This window comes from Eimeria tenella, genomic scaffold (assembly GCF_000499545.2).
Source record: "Eimeria tenella Houghton genomic scaffold, Eth_scaff18, whole genome shotgun sequence".
In the NCBI taxonomy this organism is placed as follows: Eukaryota; Apicomplexa; class Conoidasida; order Eucoccidiorida; family Eimeriidae; genus Eimeria; species Eimeria tenella.
The window spans coordinates 1-16,354 of record NW_013541630.1 but is presented as its reverse complement, the minus strand read 5'-3'; the positions used below and the strand labels follow the sequence as shown (position 1 = coordinate 16,354).

At 41.9% G+C, this 16,354-nt stretch overlaps 3 protein-coding genes across 3 annotated transcripts; 2 read left to right on the top strand and 1 right to left on the bottom strand.

Annotated features, from left to right (window-relative positions):
- Positions 1 to 1,776: 1,776 nt before the first annotated feature.
- ETH_00017750 (uncharacterized protein) lies at positions 1,777 to 7,949 on the top strand (the record flags this gene model as incomplete). Its single annotated transcript, XM_013373858.1, has 6 exons — positions 1,777 to 2,805; positions 3,183 to 3,707; positions 4,429 to 4,539; positions 4,777 to 5,094; positions 5,531 to 5,761; positions 7,713 to 7,949. The coding sequence occupies 6 exons, from the start codon at positions 1,777 to 1,779 to the stop codon at positions 7,947 to 7,949; spliced, it is 2,451 nt and encodes an 816-aa protein (XP_013229312.1).
- A 1,099-nt stretch (positions 7,950 to 9,048) lies between these two features.
- Positions 9,049 to 13,834, bottom strand: ETH_00017745 (uncharacterized protein; the record flags this gene model as incomplete). The annotated part of the gene is made up of 15 exons (XM_013373857.1): positions 9,049 to 9,143; positions 9,280 to 9,310; positions 9,713 to 9,799; positions 10,122 to 10,195; positions 10,271 to 10,316; positions 10,558 to 10,669; positions 10,749 to 10,821; positions 10,976 to 11,057; positions 11,313 to 11,417; positions 11,522 to 11,684; positions 11,747 to 11,784; positions 11,904 to 11,990; positions 12,233 to 12,448; positions 12,767 to 12,862; positions 13,256 to 13,834. The coding sequence occupies 15 exons, from the start codon at positions 13,832 to 13,834 to the stop codon at positions 9,049 to 9,051; spliced, it is 1,884 nt and encodes a 627-aa protein (XP_013229311.1).
- Positions 13,835 to 14,755: 921 nt separating this feature from the next.
- Positions 14,756 to 16,344, top strand: ETH_00017740 (Protein kinase domain-containing protein, related; the record flags this gene model as incomplete). Its single annotated transcript, XM_013373856.1, has 2 exons — positions 14,756 to 15,232; positions 16,222 to 16,344. Coding segments are annotated over 2 exons (600 nt in total), but the record flags the coding sequence as incomplete, so codon positions are not given.
- Positions 16,345 to 16,354: the final 10 nt, after the last annotated feature.

Here is a 16,354-nt window from a genome sequence, read left to right as displayed (position 1 = left end):
TGCTGCTGCTGCTGCTCACTTCAACTTTTTGAATTTTATTTCATTCTTAGGCAAAAATTTTCGATAAATTGCAAACAAATCAAAAGATTTTAATTAAAAAGAAATTCTTCTGCAGCAAATCAAAAGAATTCAATTCACAACAATTCACTTGCAAGATTCCAACGAGAAGTAACTCATCAGAACCCAAGAGGCTCTCTTTTGAATTCCAAATAATGGAAAGAGAACAAAAAAGAAAATAAAACTTGAAAATAAAACGATAAATTGTTTTGTCTTTTGCAAATGATTCAGAGCTGAGGCTGAAGTTTCAAGCTTTTGAAAGATTAAATTTAAAACTTGAATTAAATTAAATACAAAAGTTCTGCATTTATTCTTTCTGAGAAGCAAGAAAGCTGGGAAAGAATATTAAATACTTATTGTTGGAGTTCTTGTTTCTGCAGGGGAACTCCTGCGTAGAAAACGCTGAATAAAAAGGTGCTAAACCCTAAATTAGGGTTTGGAGGGAAACGAGGGTTTGGGGCTCTGCAAACGCAGTTCTTCTGAATGCAGAGGCTGGCTGCTTTCTGCACTGTATTTCAGGAGCTTCAATAACACCTTTTGGCTCTTCTTTTGGTTTAAATGTTTTAAATTTGGAATTCAAATATATATTTAAAGTTTTTTTCCTCATTTAAATGCATGCATGTGCATGTATACACTTCAATTCACACTTTTGTGCATAGTGAACTGCACACCATGCAAGATTTGGTCGCAAATTCGCGGGAACTTCCCCCTTTTGCTGCTGCTGCATGCACTTTGTTGCTGCTGCATGCATTTTGCTGCTGCTGCATGCGATTTGCTGCTGCTGCATGCGTTTTGCTGCTGCTGCATGCATTAATGGCCGCTGGAAACTTCGGAATATTTCGTTTTCAGCACAAGACGCGCAGGGCCAATACGTGTAATGTGGACTTGGCTGGGACCCGCATGCAACACACTGTATTCGTCGCGGGAACTTGGGAGATCTGCAGATAAATATATTTATACATAAATATAAATTATAAATAACAGCAAATAAAGAGAAGTTGTTGCAGAAATTTAGCAGGCAGGCTCTTTCTTGAGACTGTTGCAAGCAAGGGAAGAAAGGAAACACCAGTTCAAGTTCTCTGGTGTTCTGGCGGCAGCGCGCACACTGCATGCGCAGATTTTCGAGAAAAAGCGGAGGAAATGGAGTTAATTGGGTTTAAAAGGACTACTAAAATGAATATTTGTTTGAATTTTCGACTTTGATTGGGAAAACAACGGCGCTTCAGCTGCATGCAGGTGGGTGCTGCTGTGGAACACGTTCCGCGTTGTTTGGTGCTGCGCGCTGAAGACTCGCGTGGAGAGCGCGTTTGGGTGAAGTTGAACGGCTTAATTGGCTCAAATTAATTCGAATTGAATTTAATTTGCATCAAAATTTGGCGCTGCGGGTTGTGGGAGTTGAGATCGCGGGGGTTCCACCGATCCAGCCGGCAAACACCCCCCGGGGGGCCCCAACTTGCGGCTCTTCCGGGCGCCTTGGGTATTTTTTTCCGGAGAATTCGAAAAGTAAATGAATTGTTTGCAATTTTGAAAGTTTTCCGAACTTTTTGCCGCAGCTTTCTTCCTCGGGACCGCGCGGAGGCGCAGACACCCCAGCTGCATGTGCAGATCACAGAAAGCTGCGAAGCCGATCTGGGGTTTCCGGATGTCCTTTTTGCGATTTTGTTTCTTTTTATTGCCACTTATGAGGATTTAAAAGCATTAAAGGAGTTTTGGGAGAAAATGAGGCCGGAAGAAGCGCCAGAAGACGCGGGGAAGCCGCGCCGCTGCGCCGGCGTTTCGGCGGCAAGCAGCCCGCTGTCGTTTTGCGTGTCGAGTTCGCTCCGAAACTTGAAGTCTTTGATGGAAGAAGAGGATTTAAATGCTATTTCCGACATTTTTCTTCAAATTTGCAAAAACAATTCCCTTTCTTGTCCCCATTGCAAGTCCGAAACGCCCCCCCGGCCCTCCTCCGCCTCCACTGCTGCGCCTTCTTCTTCGCTTTCCCTTTCTGCTGCTCTCGTCGCTCCTGCTGCAGCCGAGCCCCGCGGTGTACGTACACCCGAACGCATGCACTCTGCACGTACACCCGAACGCATGCAAACCCACCCTCGCCCCGCCGACGCTCCCCAGCCACTTCTGCCTTTCTCTTCAAAGTGCAACTCCGCCAAAGACACCTGCGCGGGCAGCAGCAGCAGCAGCAGCAGCAGCAGCAGCAGCAGCAGCAGCAACAGCAGCAGCAGCAGCAGCAGCAGCAGCAGCAAGGTGGCTGAGGAGGCGTCCCTGCGGCTCGCAACTCCGTGCAAACGAGTTTGCGGCTCTTTTGTGGAATCTTCAAAAAGCAAACAAAGAGACAAAACAAGTTTAAACAAATCTGCTGCTGCCTCTCTCACCCGGCGAAGCCCCCGGCTGCACCCGCCTGCTGCTGCTGCAGCAGCAGCAGCAGCAGCAGCAGGCCGTGGAAGCCTCTCCAGAGCAGCAGCAGCAGCAGCAGCGTACGGCTGCAGGAAAAGGAGACAAGAAGAAGACGCAGCAGCGAGAGAAGCAAAAAACAGAAAACAGACAAAAGACACGCGAGCAGCAGGCGCAAGAGCAGCAGCAGCACCAGCAGCAGCAGCAACAGCAGCAGCAGGAGCAGATAATGTTGAAAGGGGAGGGCTCTCGCCGCTTAAGACAGACGACAGCAAAAGAAAAGGAAATTCGAAATCTGAACTTTTAAAAAACTCGCAAAAAGATCTGACAGAGTTTGGGGAAGGAATAAAGCGAAAAGAGGTAAAGTCCCCTTTAATTCTTATTCTTCTTTTTCTTTGTTTCAAAACAATTATTAAAGCCATTTAAATGAAAATAAACAGAATTGCAATTCTGCATGCAGTGTACTCTAGGGTGTACGTACACCCCAGACCCCATAGCTGGGAGACGGGTTCTTGAGCCGCGGCAGCAAAATTCGACTTCTTGAATTTTTGAATTTCGATTTAGAAGAAGTTTTAATTTCTTTTTGATATTTGAGTAAAGTGCGGAGTTAAAGAACTGAGCTGCATGCAGCTTTGAGAGTTTCGGTTCCTGAACAAGGTGTCTGTACACCCGGGGGCCAATGCCTGAGAATTCAAGAAATGGGATTTTCGGGATTTTATCTTTTTTTTTCGTTTCAGAAAGGGCCCCAAAGAAAGCTGCGGAGAGTGGAAGAGGGGAGGGGCGAAAGAAAAGGAACTGGAGTTTCGTCTTGTGTTCAAATCGAGGAAATTTCGGAAGGCGAGGAAGAGCCAAGTTGCGAATATTCCTTTACCGGAGAGGCTCGAAAAGACGAATCGGAGGCTCCTTTGTCTTTTCCAGAGTCCCAAGACTCCAACAAAAATGAAATGATTCATTTTTCTGCATTTGCTGGCGCGGAAAGCCGGGCGAAGTTCGCGGGCGTTGAGTGCGCGGTTTCGGGTGTATGTACACCTGACGCTGCGGCGGAAGCCGCGCGCGCGCCCGCCGCCGATCCGCAGACTTCCAGAAGTGTCAATTTGAATTTAAAAACGGAATTGAACTCCAATTCAAATGTTTTTCACCACAAAGTCCTCAAGCCTCTTCCTCAAACCACTCCTCAGTTCGACTTCGGACTTTTCATCGTCCGCGCCGCCGCGATGTCCAGACACGCCGACGACATATTTCCGCTGCTCGAAGATGAAGAAGTAAATCATTATTTTTATTATTCAACATTTTAAAATAAAATTATTTCTTTAATTCAAATCTCTTGTTTTTTCGTTTTACTCAACAACAGCTTTCCCCGTGAGCCCAGCGCACACAGCTTTCTGCATGCCCTGGCTGCAAAAGAAACATTAAAAGCTTTTTAATTTCTTTTTTTGATTCTTTTCCAGCTTAATTGCCTTCTAGATTAATTCAATTAATAAATCGTTTTTTATTTTTTCGAATTTATTTTGGAGCTGCGATTCGCGTGGCTTTTCAGGTGTATGTACTGCCCGTCGGTGTGTTCTGCATTTTACTTTATTTCCATTTTCACTTATCAAAAGTTCAATTGCTGCAGCTGCTGAGCATTCGAGTTCTAATTGCAATTAAATAGTTACAAGTAAATAACTATAATACTAAATAATCATAATTAAATAATTAGAATTAAATGTAATTAAACAATTACAGTTAAAAATAATTAAAGAATAATAACTAATCCACCAAAATGAACTACAATTAATTAAAATGAATTACAATTAATCAATTAAAACGAATTACAATTGATCAATTAAAACAAATTACAATTAACTAACTAAAACGAATTACAATTAGCTAATTAAAGCGAATTACAATTAATCCTTTAAATGAATTAAAATTAATTAATTAAAATTAATGAATTAAAACTAAACAACAAAACCAAAGAGTTGCAATTTGTTTGTTTTGCAGCTCATGGAAGGCTCTGTAGTTTTGCAAAAATATCTGGGGCCGAAAAAGGAGGGAGCGAAAAGACGCGGCGACTACTTCATGGTTGACAAACTCATTGCAGAAATACCAAGTGTAAATAATAATCCTTCATTTATTTAATTATTTAATTATTTAATTATTTAATTATTTAATTAGTTTAATTGGCTGATTAGTTGGATTGGATGCGGTGTGACTTTGGTTCTGCAAAGAGGCGCTGTTAGGCGCAGCCGCAAAGTGTGGAACAGCAGGAAGCAGCAGCAGCAGCTAATGCCAAAGTAATTCAATTCACTGCTGCTGCTGCTGCTGCTGCTGCTGCTGCTGTTGCTGCAGCAAGGAGGAGTGTACCGTCCTTTCCTAGACATAAGGGAAGCCCCTTGGTGCTTCGAGCTGGACAGCGAAGAAAGCGACTCCGCTGCAGCCGAAGACAGCAGCAGCAGCAGCAACAGCAGGAACAGCAGCAACAGCAGCAACAGCAGCAGCAGCAGCAGCAGCAGCAGTGCGGGGGAGGGCAGCAAGGGGAGCAGAAGCAAATTGAACAAGAAAGAAATACTTCGGAAGAGAATTGAAAAGCAAAGAAAGTGGAATCCTTTTTCCATCTTCGGTTCTTCGCCGCCTTCTGTGGAGTTGGAAGATGTTTTTGGCTTTGAAGTAATTCAAATTAATTTAATTCAATTTAGTTGAATATATTGTAGTTTAATTTAATTTGATTTCATTTCGCTTTTAAATGCTTCAAGTAGGCTTGTGGTGCTGCACATGAAGATGATTCTTGTGAGTGAGTGCATCTTCTGAATGAAATAAAATGAAATAAAGTGAAATAAAATGAAATAAGGTGAAATAAAAAGAAATAATAAGGTCTTTTGAATATCTGGAAAGAGCGAACTCGCCTGTTTTCCGGCGTTTGAACTCGCGGGGACTGGGGTGTCTGGTGAGCAGCAAAGAAAACCCGAAGAAGAAGCGAACCAGCGCCCAAAAAGAAAAGAAAAGCAAAGCAAAGCAAAGCAAAGCAAAGCAAAGCAAAGAAAGAAAAGAAAAGAAAAGAAAAGAAAGAAAAGAACTGGTGGGGAGCGCGTGGCGGTGCGTTCAGGTGTACCGACACACCGCGCCGTCGGCGCGCGTCCACCACCCGCTGTTCCGGAGGCTCTCCCAGTTCAATTCTTTTGCAAATCTGCACGCCTCGCTGTCGGAGGCGGAGTGGGCGCCCGTGGCCTCCGCCTTCCGCCGCCACTGGCGCAAGCAGTGCAGGCTGGACCTGGACTGGCGCAACGACCCGCTCACAGTCGCCGAGATCATGTGGATGCTCGAGGCCAACCAGCAGGCGCGTCTCTTTGCTGCTGCTGCTGCTGCTGCTGCTGCTGCTGCTGCTGCTGCTTCGCTGCTTGCTCTTCGCTGATTCGGTTGGTTGTTTCCTTGTTTGGTTCTTCAGTTGGTTAGTTAGTTGCTTATTTGCTTATTTGGTTAGTTGCTTGTTTGCTTATTTAGTTATTCGGCTATTTAGTTATTTGCTTTTTTAGTTATTTGCTTTTTTAGTTATTTGCTTTTTTAGTTATTTGCTTTTTTAGTTATTTGGTTGGTTATTTGTTTTGTTCGTTTTTTTGTTTGATGGCTTATTTGATTGGTTGATGGTTTCCTTCTCGTGGCGTTTTGGTGGGGCTAATGGACAGTGTTGGGAAGTCCCGCAAGCCAGCAAATAACGAGGGTTTAGGGCTTCAGAATTAGGGTTTAGGGTTTCAGAATTAGGGTTTAGGGTTTCAGAATTAGGGTTTAGGGTTTCAGAATTAGGGTTTAGGGTTTCAGAATTAGGGTTTAGGGTTTCAGAATTAGGGTTTAGGGTTTCAGAATTAGGGTTTAGGGTTTCAGAATTAGGGTTTAGGGTTTCAGAATTAGGGTTTAGGGTTTCAGAATTAGGGTTTAGGGTTTCAGAATTAGGGTTTAGGGTTTCAGAATTAGGGTTTAGGGTTTCAGAATTAGGGTTTAGGGTTTAGGGTTTAGGGTTTGTTGTGTTTCACCTCGAGTCTCCACGAGCTCCGTTTTCTCGCGGGCCTCAAAAGACGCAAACCGCGTCGGACTTCTTTGCCTCCAACTCCACCAAGCCCAACCAACCTAATCAACTGCATTTAATTATTGTTTACTCTATTATTTATTTATCACTCGTCATTTATTGCTTATTGTTTATTTATTATTGTTTATTTATTATTGTTTATTTATTATTGTTTATTTATTATTGTTTATTTATTATTGTTTATTTATTGTTGTTCGTTTATTGTTTATTCATTAATTGTTGCTGCAGAAAGAAGACAGGTCCTCGCAAGTCTACGAAGCCGAAGTTTGCTTTTGCGTCACTCCAAACCCCACCGTCGGCTTTGGCTGGAACGACCCCAGGTGTCACCGCTACAAAGTGGGGACTTTATTTATTTATTTATTATTTATTATTTATTATTTATTTCTTATTTATTCGTTTATTATTTATTTGTTTATTTACTATTTGTTTATTAATTATTTGTTGATTAATTATTTGTTGTTTATTTGTTTATTTGTTTATTTGTTTGTTATTTACTTATTATTTATTTGTTTATTTGTTTATTGTTTATTTGTTTATTATTTATTTGTTTATTATTTATTTGTTTATTATTTACTTGTTTATTATCTATTTGTTTATTATTTACTTGTTTATTATTTATTTATTATTTATTTATTTATATTAATTAATTAGTTTCTTTATTTAGTTTGTTTGATTCGTTTAGTTTGTTGTGTTTGTCTTGCTTTTTATTTTGCTTTGCATTTAGCTGCACTTTATTTGCTTTCTTGTGCAGTGCTGGAAATCAGTTTGTTTAATTTTGCATTTGATTCAACTCTTTTTCATTTATTCATTTCTGAATTATTTAATTTAATTTAATTTAATTTAATTTAATTTAATTTAATTTAATTTAATTTAATTATTTAGTTGGCCACAAGAGCTTCTGCAGCAGAGAGTTTCGATATGAAAAATTAATTCCAGGACTTTTCATTTTTTAATTTTAAAAGATATTTGAAGAACTTTTTTTGTTTCGAATTCCATTTTAATGATTTTGTTTTGAAGTTTGTTTCTCGGAGAAGTACTTTTGAGGCCTTTTTTATTTTAAATGATTTCAAATTGAACCTGATTCAACTCTGCTGCTACCGCTATTGCTGCTGCTGCTATTTCTGCTGTTACTGCTGCTGTTTCTGCTGTTACTGCTGCTGTTTCTGCTGCTGCTGCTGCTGCTGCTGTTGCTGCTGCTGCTGTTCAGGCGCCCAGGCCGTCTATGGGCTGTCACATTTTGGCTCAGCCGGCTTTGCCTGAAGACTTCGAGGAGGACGGAAAGGAAAAAGAAGTGGAAGTAAATGGAGAAGCAGCAGCAGCAGCTGCTGCTGAAAGCAGCAGCAGCAGCAGCAGCAGCAGCAGCAACTGGGGAGGCAGTTTGGGGGCGGAAGGGGAAGCGAAGAGCGTGGGCGGGGACTTGAAGATAAATGTCCCTCAGGTGTAAAGACAGGGAAGTGGAGTTGCATTTTTGAATTTTATTTTTGAATTTTGTTTTGAACTTTGTTTTGAACTGTTGGATTTGGCGGAGTCGAAAGCAGTTTCTGAAAAATGCAATCGATTAATCAGGTCCCCACATGCATGCATGCATGCATGCATGCATGCATGCATGCATGCATGCATGCATACAAGTGGCTGTTGCCTCTGCAGCGAAGTGGAAGCTGGAGTTGAGTGGACTTGAAGGGAAAGGGGCCGGTCTGCGGTGTCCAGACAGCCCGCGGGCGCCTGAGGTGTACAGACACCCCAGCCGCATGCAAAGTCACTGCGCGAAAATGTCGAACGAAATATCTCCGCCACTTCTTCTTCCCGTTTTTTGTGCCTTTGTGGACTTCGTCTGCAGCGCCGATCATTTCCAACAGCAAAACCCGCATTTTATTCAAACGACTCGTTTACGGAGTCTCTTTTTGTTCTTGCTTTACTCTTTTATCTTTTATTATCTTTTATTTATCCGTGCGTTTATTCTTTTGTTCGTTCTTTTGTTCATTCTTTTATTCATTCTTTTATTCGTTCTTTTATTCGTTCTTCATCTTTTGTTTATCCTTTTATGTATCTTTTATTTACTTTTTCATTTGTTCTTTTAATCATTCTTTTCTTTGTTCTCTTATTTACCTTTAACCGTCCTTCTATTTATTCTTTCATTTATCATTTTATTTATTCTTTTATTTATTCTTTTATTTATTTTTAATTTATTATTTTATTATCTTTTCGACCAACTTGCCTCCGAGTCTGCTCGCTGGCTGTTCGTCTGCAGCGCGAAGAGCCCCGAGTGTCTAGACACCTGAGGAGAAGCGAGAAATCTATTTTCGCATTTTCAAATTCTCCTTTTCCACTTCAGTCCCTTCTACTTTATTCTTCTTTACTTCTTTATTTATTTATTTATTTATTTGTTTCTTTATTCATTTATTCATTTATTCTTAATTTTTTTCCTTTTTCGTATATTTAGGCTTTTTAATTTATTTATTCTTTTTATTTATTCATTTCTTTTTATAGATTTATTCTTTTATTTATTTATTCTTTTATTTCTTTTTCTTTTTCAGTTTAAAGTTTCATGAATTACCTCCGAAAAGTCGCACTTCGTTTTGCTGCTGAATTGGCTGCTGCTGCTCGCCAGCTTCTCCCGCAGCGCATGCAAGTGGGGTGTCTGTACACCGGAAGCGGGGACAATGATGAGAAGAAGACTCAGCATTTAATATTTAACTTCAAATCTTCATTTGACTTTTATTTAAATTTAATTTGAAAGTTTATTCGACTTTTGTTTTTAACCTTTTCAAACTCACCGAAAGAGAGGCCCCGCCTGTCTCCGAAGTTCTGCAGGAAATAAAATGAAAAATAAAATTTAAAATGAATTAAAATGAATTGAAATGAATTGAAATGAATTGAAATTGATTAAAATAAAAAAGAATTAAAGGTAAAACGGACCCAATAAGACGCCGCGAGTGGATTTTCTTGCGGGCGGAGAGCAAGTGGCGTTGTGCGGAGAATTTGTATTCTCCATTTATTTCTTTTTCTTTATTTATTTCTTTTTCTTTATTTACTTCCTTTCCATTATTTATTTCTTTTTCATTATTTATTTCCTTCTCATTTATCATTCCTTTTCCATTTATTTTCTTTTCTTTTTCCTTCAATTCCGCCGCCTGCAAGTGTTTTGATTAAATTCCAGTGCATGCAAGAGCCGCTGCTTCTGCTGCTGCTGCTGCTGCTGCTGCTCACTTGCTGCTCCAAGTCCTTCATTTCCTTTTCGTGCTGAGTTCGAAGCCTCTGGACTTCTTTGCGGAAATTCTCGTCGCAAATCGCCAGCTGTAATGACAGCAGCAAATAAATCGAAAATAAGAATAGAAATATAAGAGGAAAGAAAAATAGGTAAATGAAAAAGAAATGAAATAAAAAATGAAAAGAAATGAAAAGGAAAGAAAAAGAGAACTAAATGGTTTTTGTGGGCGGCTCTTTAGTTCCGCTGCTCCTTCGATTTGGCTTTAAAGGTTAGATTAATTTTCGAATTAATTCAAATAATTAATTAGAATTAATTTAGATTATTATTTTAGAATTAATTGAAATTATTATATTAGAATTAATCCAAATTCTTTATTTATTTAAATATAACAATTGAATGAATTCTCACCTCCTCGCTGGCGATTTCTTTTCTCTTTTCTGAACTTGGGCATTTCAAGTCTTGCAGGAGTTGTTCCCACTTTGCTGCAGCAGTCGCAAGAGCAGCAAAAAACAAATAAAACAAAATAAATTAATTTTAATTTCGAAGTTAAAACAAACCTCTTTCTTCCTTTTCCTCCCTCTCCTTCCCCTGCGCCTCCTCGAGCTGCAAATGGGGAATTAAACACTTTTAAAAAATCCAAAAAGCATCTAAATCTGCTGCTGCTGCGCCTGCAGCGGCAGCAGCAGCAGCAGCACTCTCAATCGCTGCTGCTGCTGTGCAAGCAGCAGCAATAATGGTCCTTGCAAATGGGGCATTTTCGAGAAGAATGAATTGCATTTGGTTGTAATTGCACTTCAGGTTATTGCCATTTCAAAGCCGCATGCAAACTAATGTAGTTTCTGACCTTTTGCATTTCTGTTTCCTCCACTTTTTTTGCTTCTTTTATTTTCGCAGTGACTTCCCGGATTTCCTCTTCTGCTGCTGCATTAAAGGCCTCCAAGTGGCCCTTCAAGTCCCTTTAAATCGAATTTAAATTCAATTTAGTTTTCAATTTAATTCTTTTTCGAAACTCAATTTTCATATCCTCGACTTCACCTGCTGCACAAACTCCCTGCTGTCTGCAGCAGCTGCCGGCCGGCCGCGAGTTCTCTTTCAAGAGAAAAAAGGTCTGAAGAAGAAAGCAAATGAGTTCATTTCGAGGTGGTTTTTGTGGCAAAAAGAACAAATAGACATTTAAAAAGAAAGAATTAATTAATTCATCCTTTGATGTGTTTTAATTCTCATTAATTCGACTTATTTGGACTCCAAAATGCCAATATCACCTTTTTCAATTTCAACGCATTTCCCCTTCGCCGATTCTTCCATGTTTCGCGTCGAGAGCAGAGCGCTCTTGAGCCTCTCCAGCTGAAATCGAAAACAAATAAATAAACAGATACATAAATGAGTAAATAAGTTGAAATCAAAAAGAAAAATAAACAAAAATGAATAAATTAAAGTTAAAAAGACCAAAAAACGCAAAAAAAGGGAAATAATTGAGAAAATGAGGCCAAAAAGCAGGCAAATCGGGGCAGAAATGAAACAGGAAAAGAAGTCCAGCAGCATTCATACATAAATAAAAATAAATTAAATAAATTAAAAACAATTTTAAGTTTAATTTACTCTTTCGTTCGCCTCTTCTGTTGCTGCTGCGGCGACTTCGCCGGGAGAGTCTTCTGCGTTGAACTGGACTTGCATTTCTTCTGCAAACATGAAGATCTGGTTGGCCTGCGGGGGTAAATTGAAATAAAAGGGAATAAAATGAATTAAATGAATAAAAATAAATTAAAACAAATTAAAATTAATTAAAATTAATTAAAATGGCCACTCACTCTTTCCTGCGCCGCCTCAATCGACCTTCGTTTCGCCTTTTCCAATTCCGAAATGCAAACTGCTGCAGCAGCTGCTGCGCTGCGGACTTCGCCGATTTCGCACTTCAGCAAATTGTTTTGCTGCTGCTGCTGCTGCTGCAGCGCAGCAGCTTCTGCCAGTTTGCTGCAGAAGCACAAGTTGCTGCTGCTGCATTTGCTGCAGCTGCTGCGGCTCTTCGCCCTCACCTCGACTGCTGCTTCAGGGCGGCTTCGTCGGCCTCGATCTGAATTCAAAAAGAATTAAAATGCGAAATACTTGTTTTAAATAATAAAAATGCGAAATGTTTGTTTTTAAATTGAATTTAAATGTGAAATGTTTTATTTCTCTCCAATAACAGCTTACTGCCTCCAGCAGCGAAGGAAAGAGCTTTTCGGTCTCGGCGATTTTTTCGGAAAGTTCCTTTTTGCGTTTTTGCACTTCTTCGAATTTCTGGAAAAGAAAAATTAATTTGAATTTAAAAGTTTTTAAAAAGTTTTTAATTAATTTGCGCGTCTTTGGGGTTAATTTGCCTCCATTTGGGGGATTTTGAATGCCAAAATGCAAAGTTGAATTAAATGGAACTTTTGCTCATTATTTATTCATTTATTTCTCTATTTATTAATTTATTTCTCTATTTATTAATTTATTTCTCTATTTACTTAGATATTTATTTATTTATTTATTTATTTTACTTGTTTGAAATTCGAAATCTCCTCTTCCGCTGCTGCAGCATGGGAGAGCAGCAGCTCCAGGCAAAAGCCCTGGCTGTCGACTTGGGCGTTGAGCAGCAGAAGTGCAGCTTCTTCATTTGTTTTATCTTTTTCGAGTTTTTGAATTTCCTTTTCAAGAGCTGCTGCTTCTTGCTGCAGCAGCAGCTGCTGCTGCCTGGACTCCGCGCGGCTTCGCTGCTGCAGCAGCAGCAGCAGCAGCAGTTGGAAGCAAATTGAGTTGCATTTAATTTGAAACTAATTAAATTAAGTTGAATTCTCCTTACCAGCTGCTGCAGCGAAACTCTTTGGCCCGCAAGCCACGCCGCGTGGGCCGCGCGGACTTGGGAAATATTTTCGTTCAAATTTTTATTTTCGTTTTTTTGAATTTGAATTTCTTTTTGAAGTCCGCTGCACAGCTCCTGCTGCTGCTGCTTCTGAAGAAAACAATAAGTCCTTATTCATTTATTATTATTTATTATTTATTTATTTATTTATTTATTTATTTGTTTTGCGGACTTGTTCTGCAATTGGCCCCGCAGCCAACTCCAGGTATTGGCGGCCGCTTTGCTTTTCCTCTATTGCGCACTTCAAAGCCGCCAGACTTTCTTGAAGCTGAAAGTTAAATTAATAAAAGATTTGAAATAATAAATTAGGGGAATTAAAATTAGTAAAAGACTTGAAATGATAAAAGAAATCCAAGTTAACAAAGATTTAAAATAAAAGAAATATAAATTGATAACATACAATGATGAGAAAATATTTGAAATTGAAAGGGCCAAAGAAACACGAATTAGGAAAGATTTGAAATTAATGAAGCAAATAAGACAGAACTCGACAGAAGACTTGAAACAAGAAGAAAACAAACAAAAATTAACACAAGATCTGAAATAGAAGAACAAAACAAACAAAAATTGACAAAGACCTGAAATGAAAGAAGAAAATGGACAAAAAATAACAAAAGACTGAAATAAATGGAGGAAAAGAGAGCCGGAGGGCGCGGTGTACCTGCGCGTTTGTGCGCTTCATCAGAGAGCCCTTGGCGTTCAAGTTTTGAATTTCGTTTTCAAGTTTTTGGTTTTCGAAGTCCCGCGCAGCCTTCGTGGCTGTGAGCTGCTGCAGCATGCGGGAGACGCCCGCGGCGCTGCGCTGCAGCTCCTCGAGGGCCCCCGCGGCTGCGGGGAAGGAAAGCCCGCAGTCTTCGCGCAGGGCCTTTGCAAGTTCGGCGAGAACTTCAAAGAGGGGCTCGCAGCGCTCGCCGGCAGTCCTTGCAAAGCTGTCGGCGAGCTCTTGCTGCTGGCTGGCGCTGCGCGCGAGCGCGAGCAGCCGGCCCTTCGCGGCGCTCGCTGCGCGTGGGGGAAAGCGACTCGAAGTGAGCGCAAAGGCTCGGCAGTTCGTTTCAAAGCTCTTCTCACCGCGAATGCCGTCTTGAGAAAGCTTCTGCAAAAAAATCAGCCGCTGGGACGCGCCACAGAGGCCGGATCGCTCGCTTTCGACTGCGCACCGGACCCGCTTCCCGCACAGCGCAGCGCCGAAACACGGCGACTCGGCGCTCGACAGCGCCTTTTTCTCACTCGTGACGAGCATTTTGAGCAAAAACACTAAAGTTCAGCCAACAGAGTCCAAGTCCGTCCACAAACAAAAAGACACAGCCTAGGCGACGCCGGAATTCTGAACTCAACTACGAACTCTGCAGCCTTCGCTGCGGTGTACAGACAGCTCGCCGACACAGCGGCTCCAAAACGGGCGCGATCGGCGCTAACTTGCTGGAAAGCTGCGCTGAATCTGTTGAATTACTTCCTAAACTCAAAATAAATGCAATACTAAAGCTATTCGTCTTCACCGGCCCCCCATTTCGCAGCTGCACACGGGCTGCAGGCGCAAACTTTCCGCTTTCCCTGGCCTTCCCGCGCTAAACTTTGCTTTTTTTCACCATTTCTGCGCTAAGAGCCGCTGCGCGCGGCGGAGGCGCTGGCCGACACTCCTTCCGCAGTCGCTGCGGCGTTTCGGGCCGCATGCAGCGGCGGGGTTTGCTGCTGCTGCTGCTGCTGCGGAGTTAGCAGTTCAAAAAACTTCTGGAGAATTAAATGCAACTTTCCCTTTTCTCCTCAGCTTTCCGCGGCCAGGGCCCCCTGCAGGCCGTTTGTCCAGACCGAAGCTCCAGCTGCATGCCAGCGGCGGCGAAGAGGTTTCGGAGTTGCTGCGTCCTTTCTTTCTTTTCATTTTCTCTTTTGTCTTTCTGTCGAGTTTTGCAAGTGGCAGTGGCCTCGCCGCGGTGTGCGGAGTGTACATACACTACAAAGCCAAGCCCCGCGTCCGAATTGCACATTCGCTTCTGCCATTTGTCTTTCGCCTTCCCGCGCCCCGCGAGCTGCTGCAGCAGCAGCTGCGGGCCCCGCCCCCGCCCCGGCAGCAGCAGCAGCAGCAGCAGCGGCGGCTGCTGCAGCAGCGGCTGCGCGCCCGCTGCTGCTGCGCCTTCAGGTGTTCGTACACCGCAGCCCCACATCTATGGCCCCCCCCTCCCCTCCCAAGGGCCCCCAAAGAGCCGATGCCACTTCCAGCACTTCCGACTTGACTGCAGAAGAAATGCAGCAAGTCTCCAGCGCCCCGGCCCCTCCCCCCCCAGCAGCAGCAGCAGCAGCAGAGCCTGCAGCAGCAGCAGCAGCAGCAGAGCCTGCAGCAGCAGCAGCAGCAGCAGATAGGCGGTTTCTTCTGGGCCTCGAAACTGGCAGGTGGTTCGAAGGCAGCAATGGAGCTGTCTACGAGCTGCTGGACCCCATTGGCTCTGGCAGCGCCTCCACAGTCTTCAGGTGCAAACGCGTCAGGCAGCAGCAGCAGCAGCAGCAGCAGCAGCAGCAGCAGCAGGGGGCGGATGCAGCAGCAGCCGACGACCACGACGCCGTTCTGGCTGTGAAGGCCATCGACCTCAAGGGACTCAAATTAAATGCAAACTTCAAAACTGAACTCGAGAAGTTGCGCAAAGAGGTAAACCTCTAGACTGCTGCTGCTGCTGCTGCTGCTGCTGCTCCTGCTGCTGCGGAGGCGTCTACGCGTGTTGTATGCTGAAGCTGGGATGGTGAGGACGGCTAGCTGCTGCTGCTGCTGCTGCAGCAGCAGTGGCTGGAACCATCCCGTAGCAGCAGCAGCAGCAGCTACTGCTGCTGCTGCTTTTTACTGTTTAATTATATATAATGTATTCAATTTGCATTTTTAAAATATGCATCTGCATTAATGTTATCGTCATAAGATGCATATTTATAATTCTACTTTTTATAAAACATATTAATTTCATAAAATGCATAGATTGTGTTCACAAGTCTGCAGTTAAAAATGCACTTGTTTTGGAAAAAAATAATTTAATAAAATCTAATTTGTATTAAATTCAAAACTGCGAAAGTTTTGGATTAAAAAAGAATTATAAATTGAAAAGTTCAAAAGTGCGAAAGTTCAAAAATTTGGAAAATGCGAAAATGGGAAAATTGAAAAGTGGAAATCAGAAGAGTGCAGAAGTAATTCAAATTCTAGACTTTGAAATAAATTAATTAAATTAATTTTTACTTTTCTTTTAAATGCATTTAAACTATTAAGTGAATTAATTATCTTTTTTTAGATTCCATTTGAACTTATAGATCAATTGATCATCTTCTTTCTCCAAACTTTTGAATAAATTAATTTTATTTCTTTCATAAAATATATAAACTTCCGAGTTGTTGTTAAGATAAATATTTTTTGTCAAATTTATATTTGCATTTAGGCACTGATAATAATCAAATTATTTTGAAAGTCTTTTAAAACATAAAAAACAAAGAAGAAGAAAATGAGTACTCGACTGCTGTGTCTGCTGCTGCTGCTGCTGCTGCTGCTTCTTGCTGCTGCTGCTGCTGCTGCTGCTGCTTGCTGCCGCTGCTTCTTGCTGCTGCTTCTGCTGCTCCTTGCTGCCGCCTCCGCTGCTGCTGCTGCTGCTGCTGCTGCAGGCGCAGCACCTGAAGCGCCTGCGTCACCCGTGCATCGTGGGGTTCATAGACTTCGTGGAGACGCAGGACTCTTTGTTCATAGTGCAGGAGTTCATGAAAGAAGGAGAATTGTTTTACAAAATTGTCGAAAAAG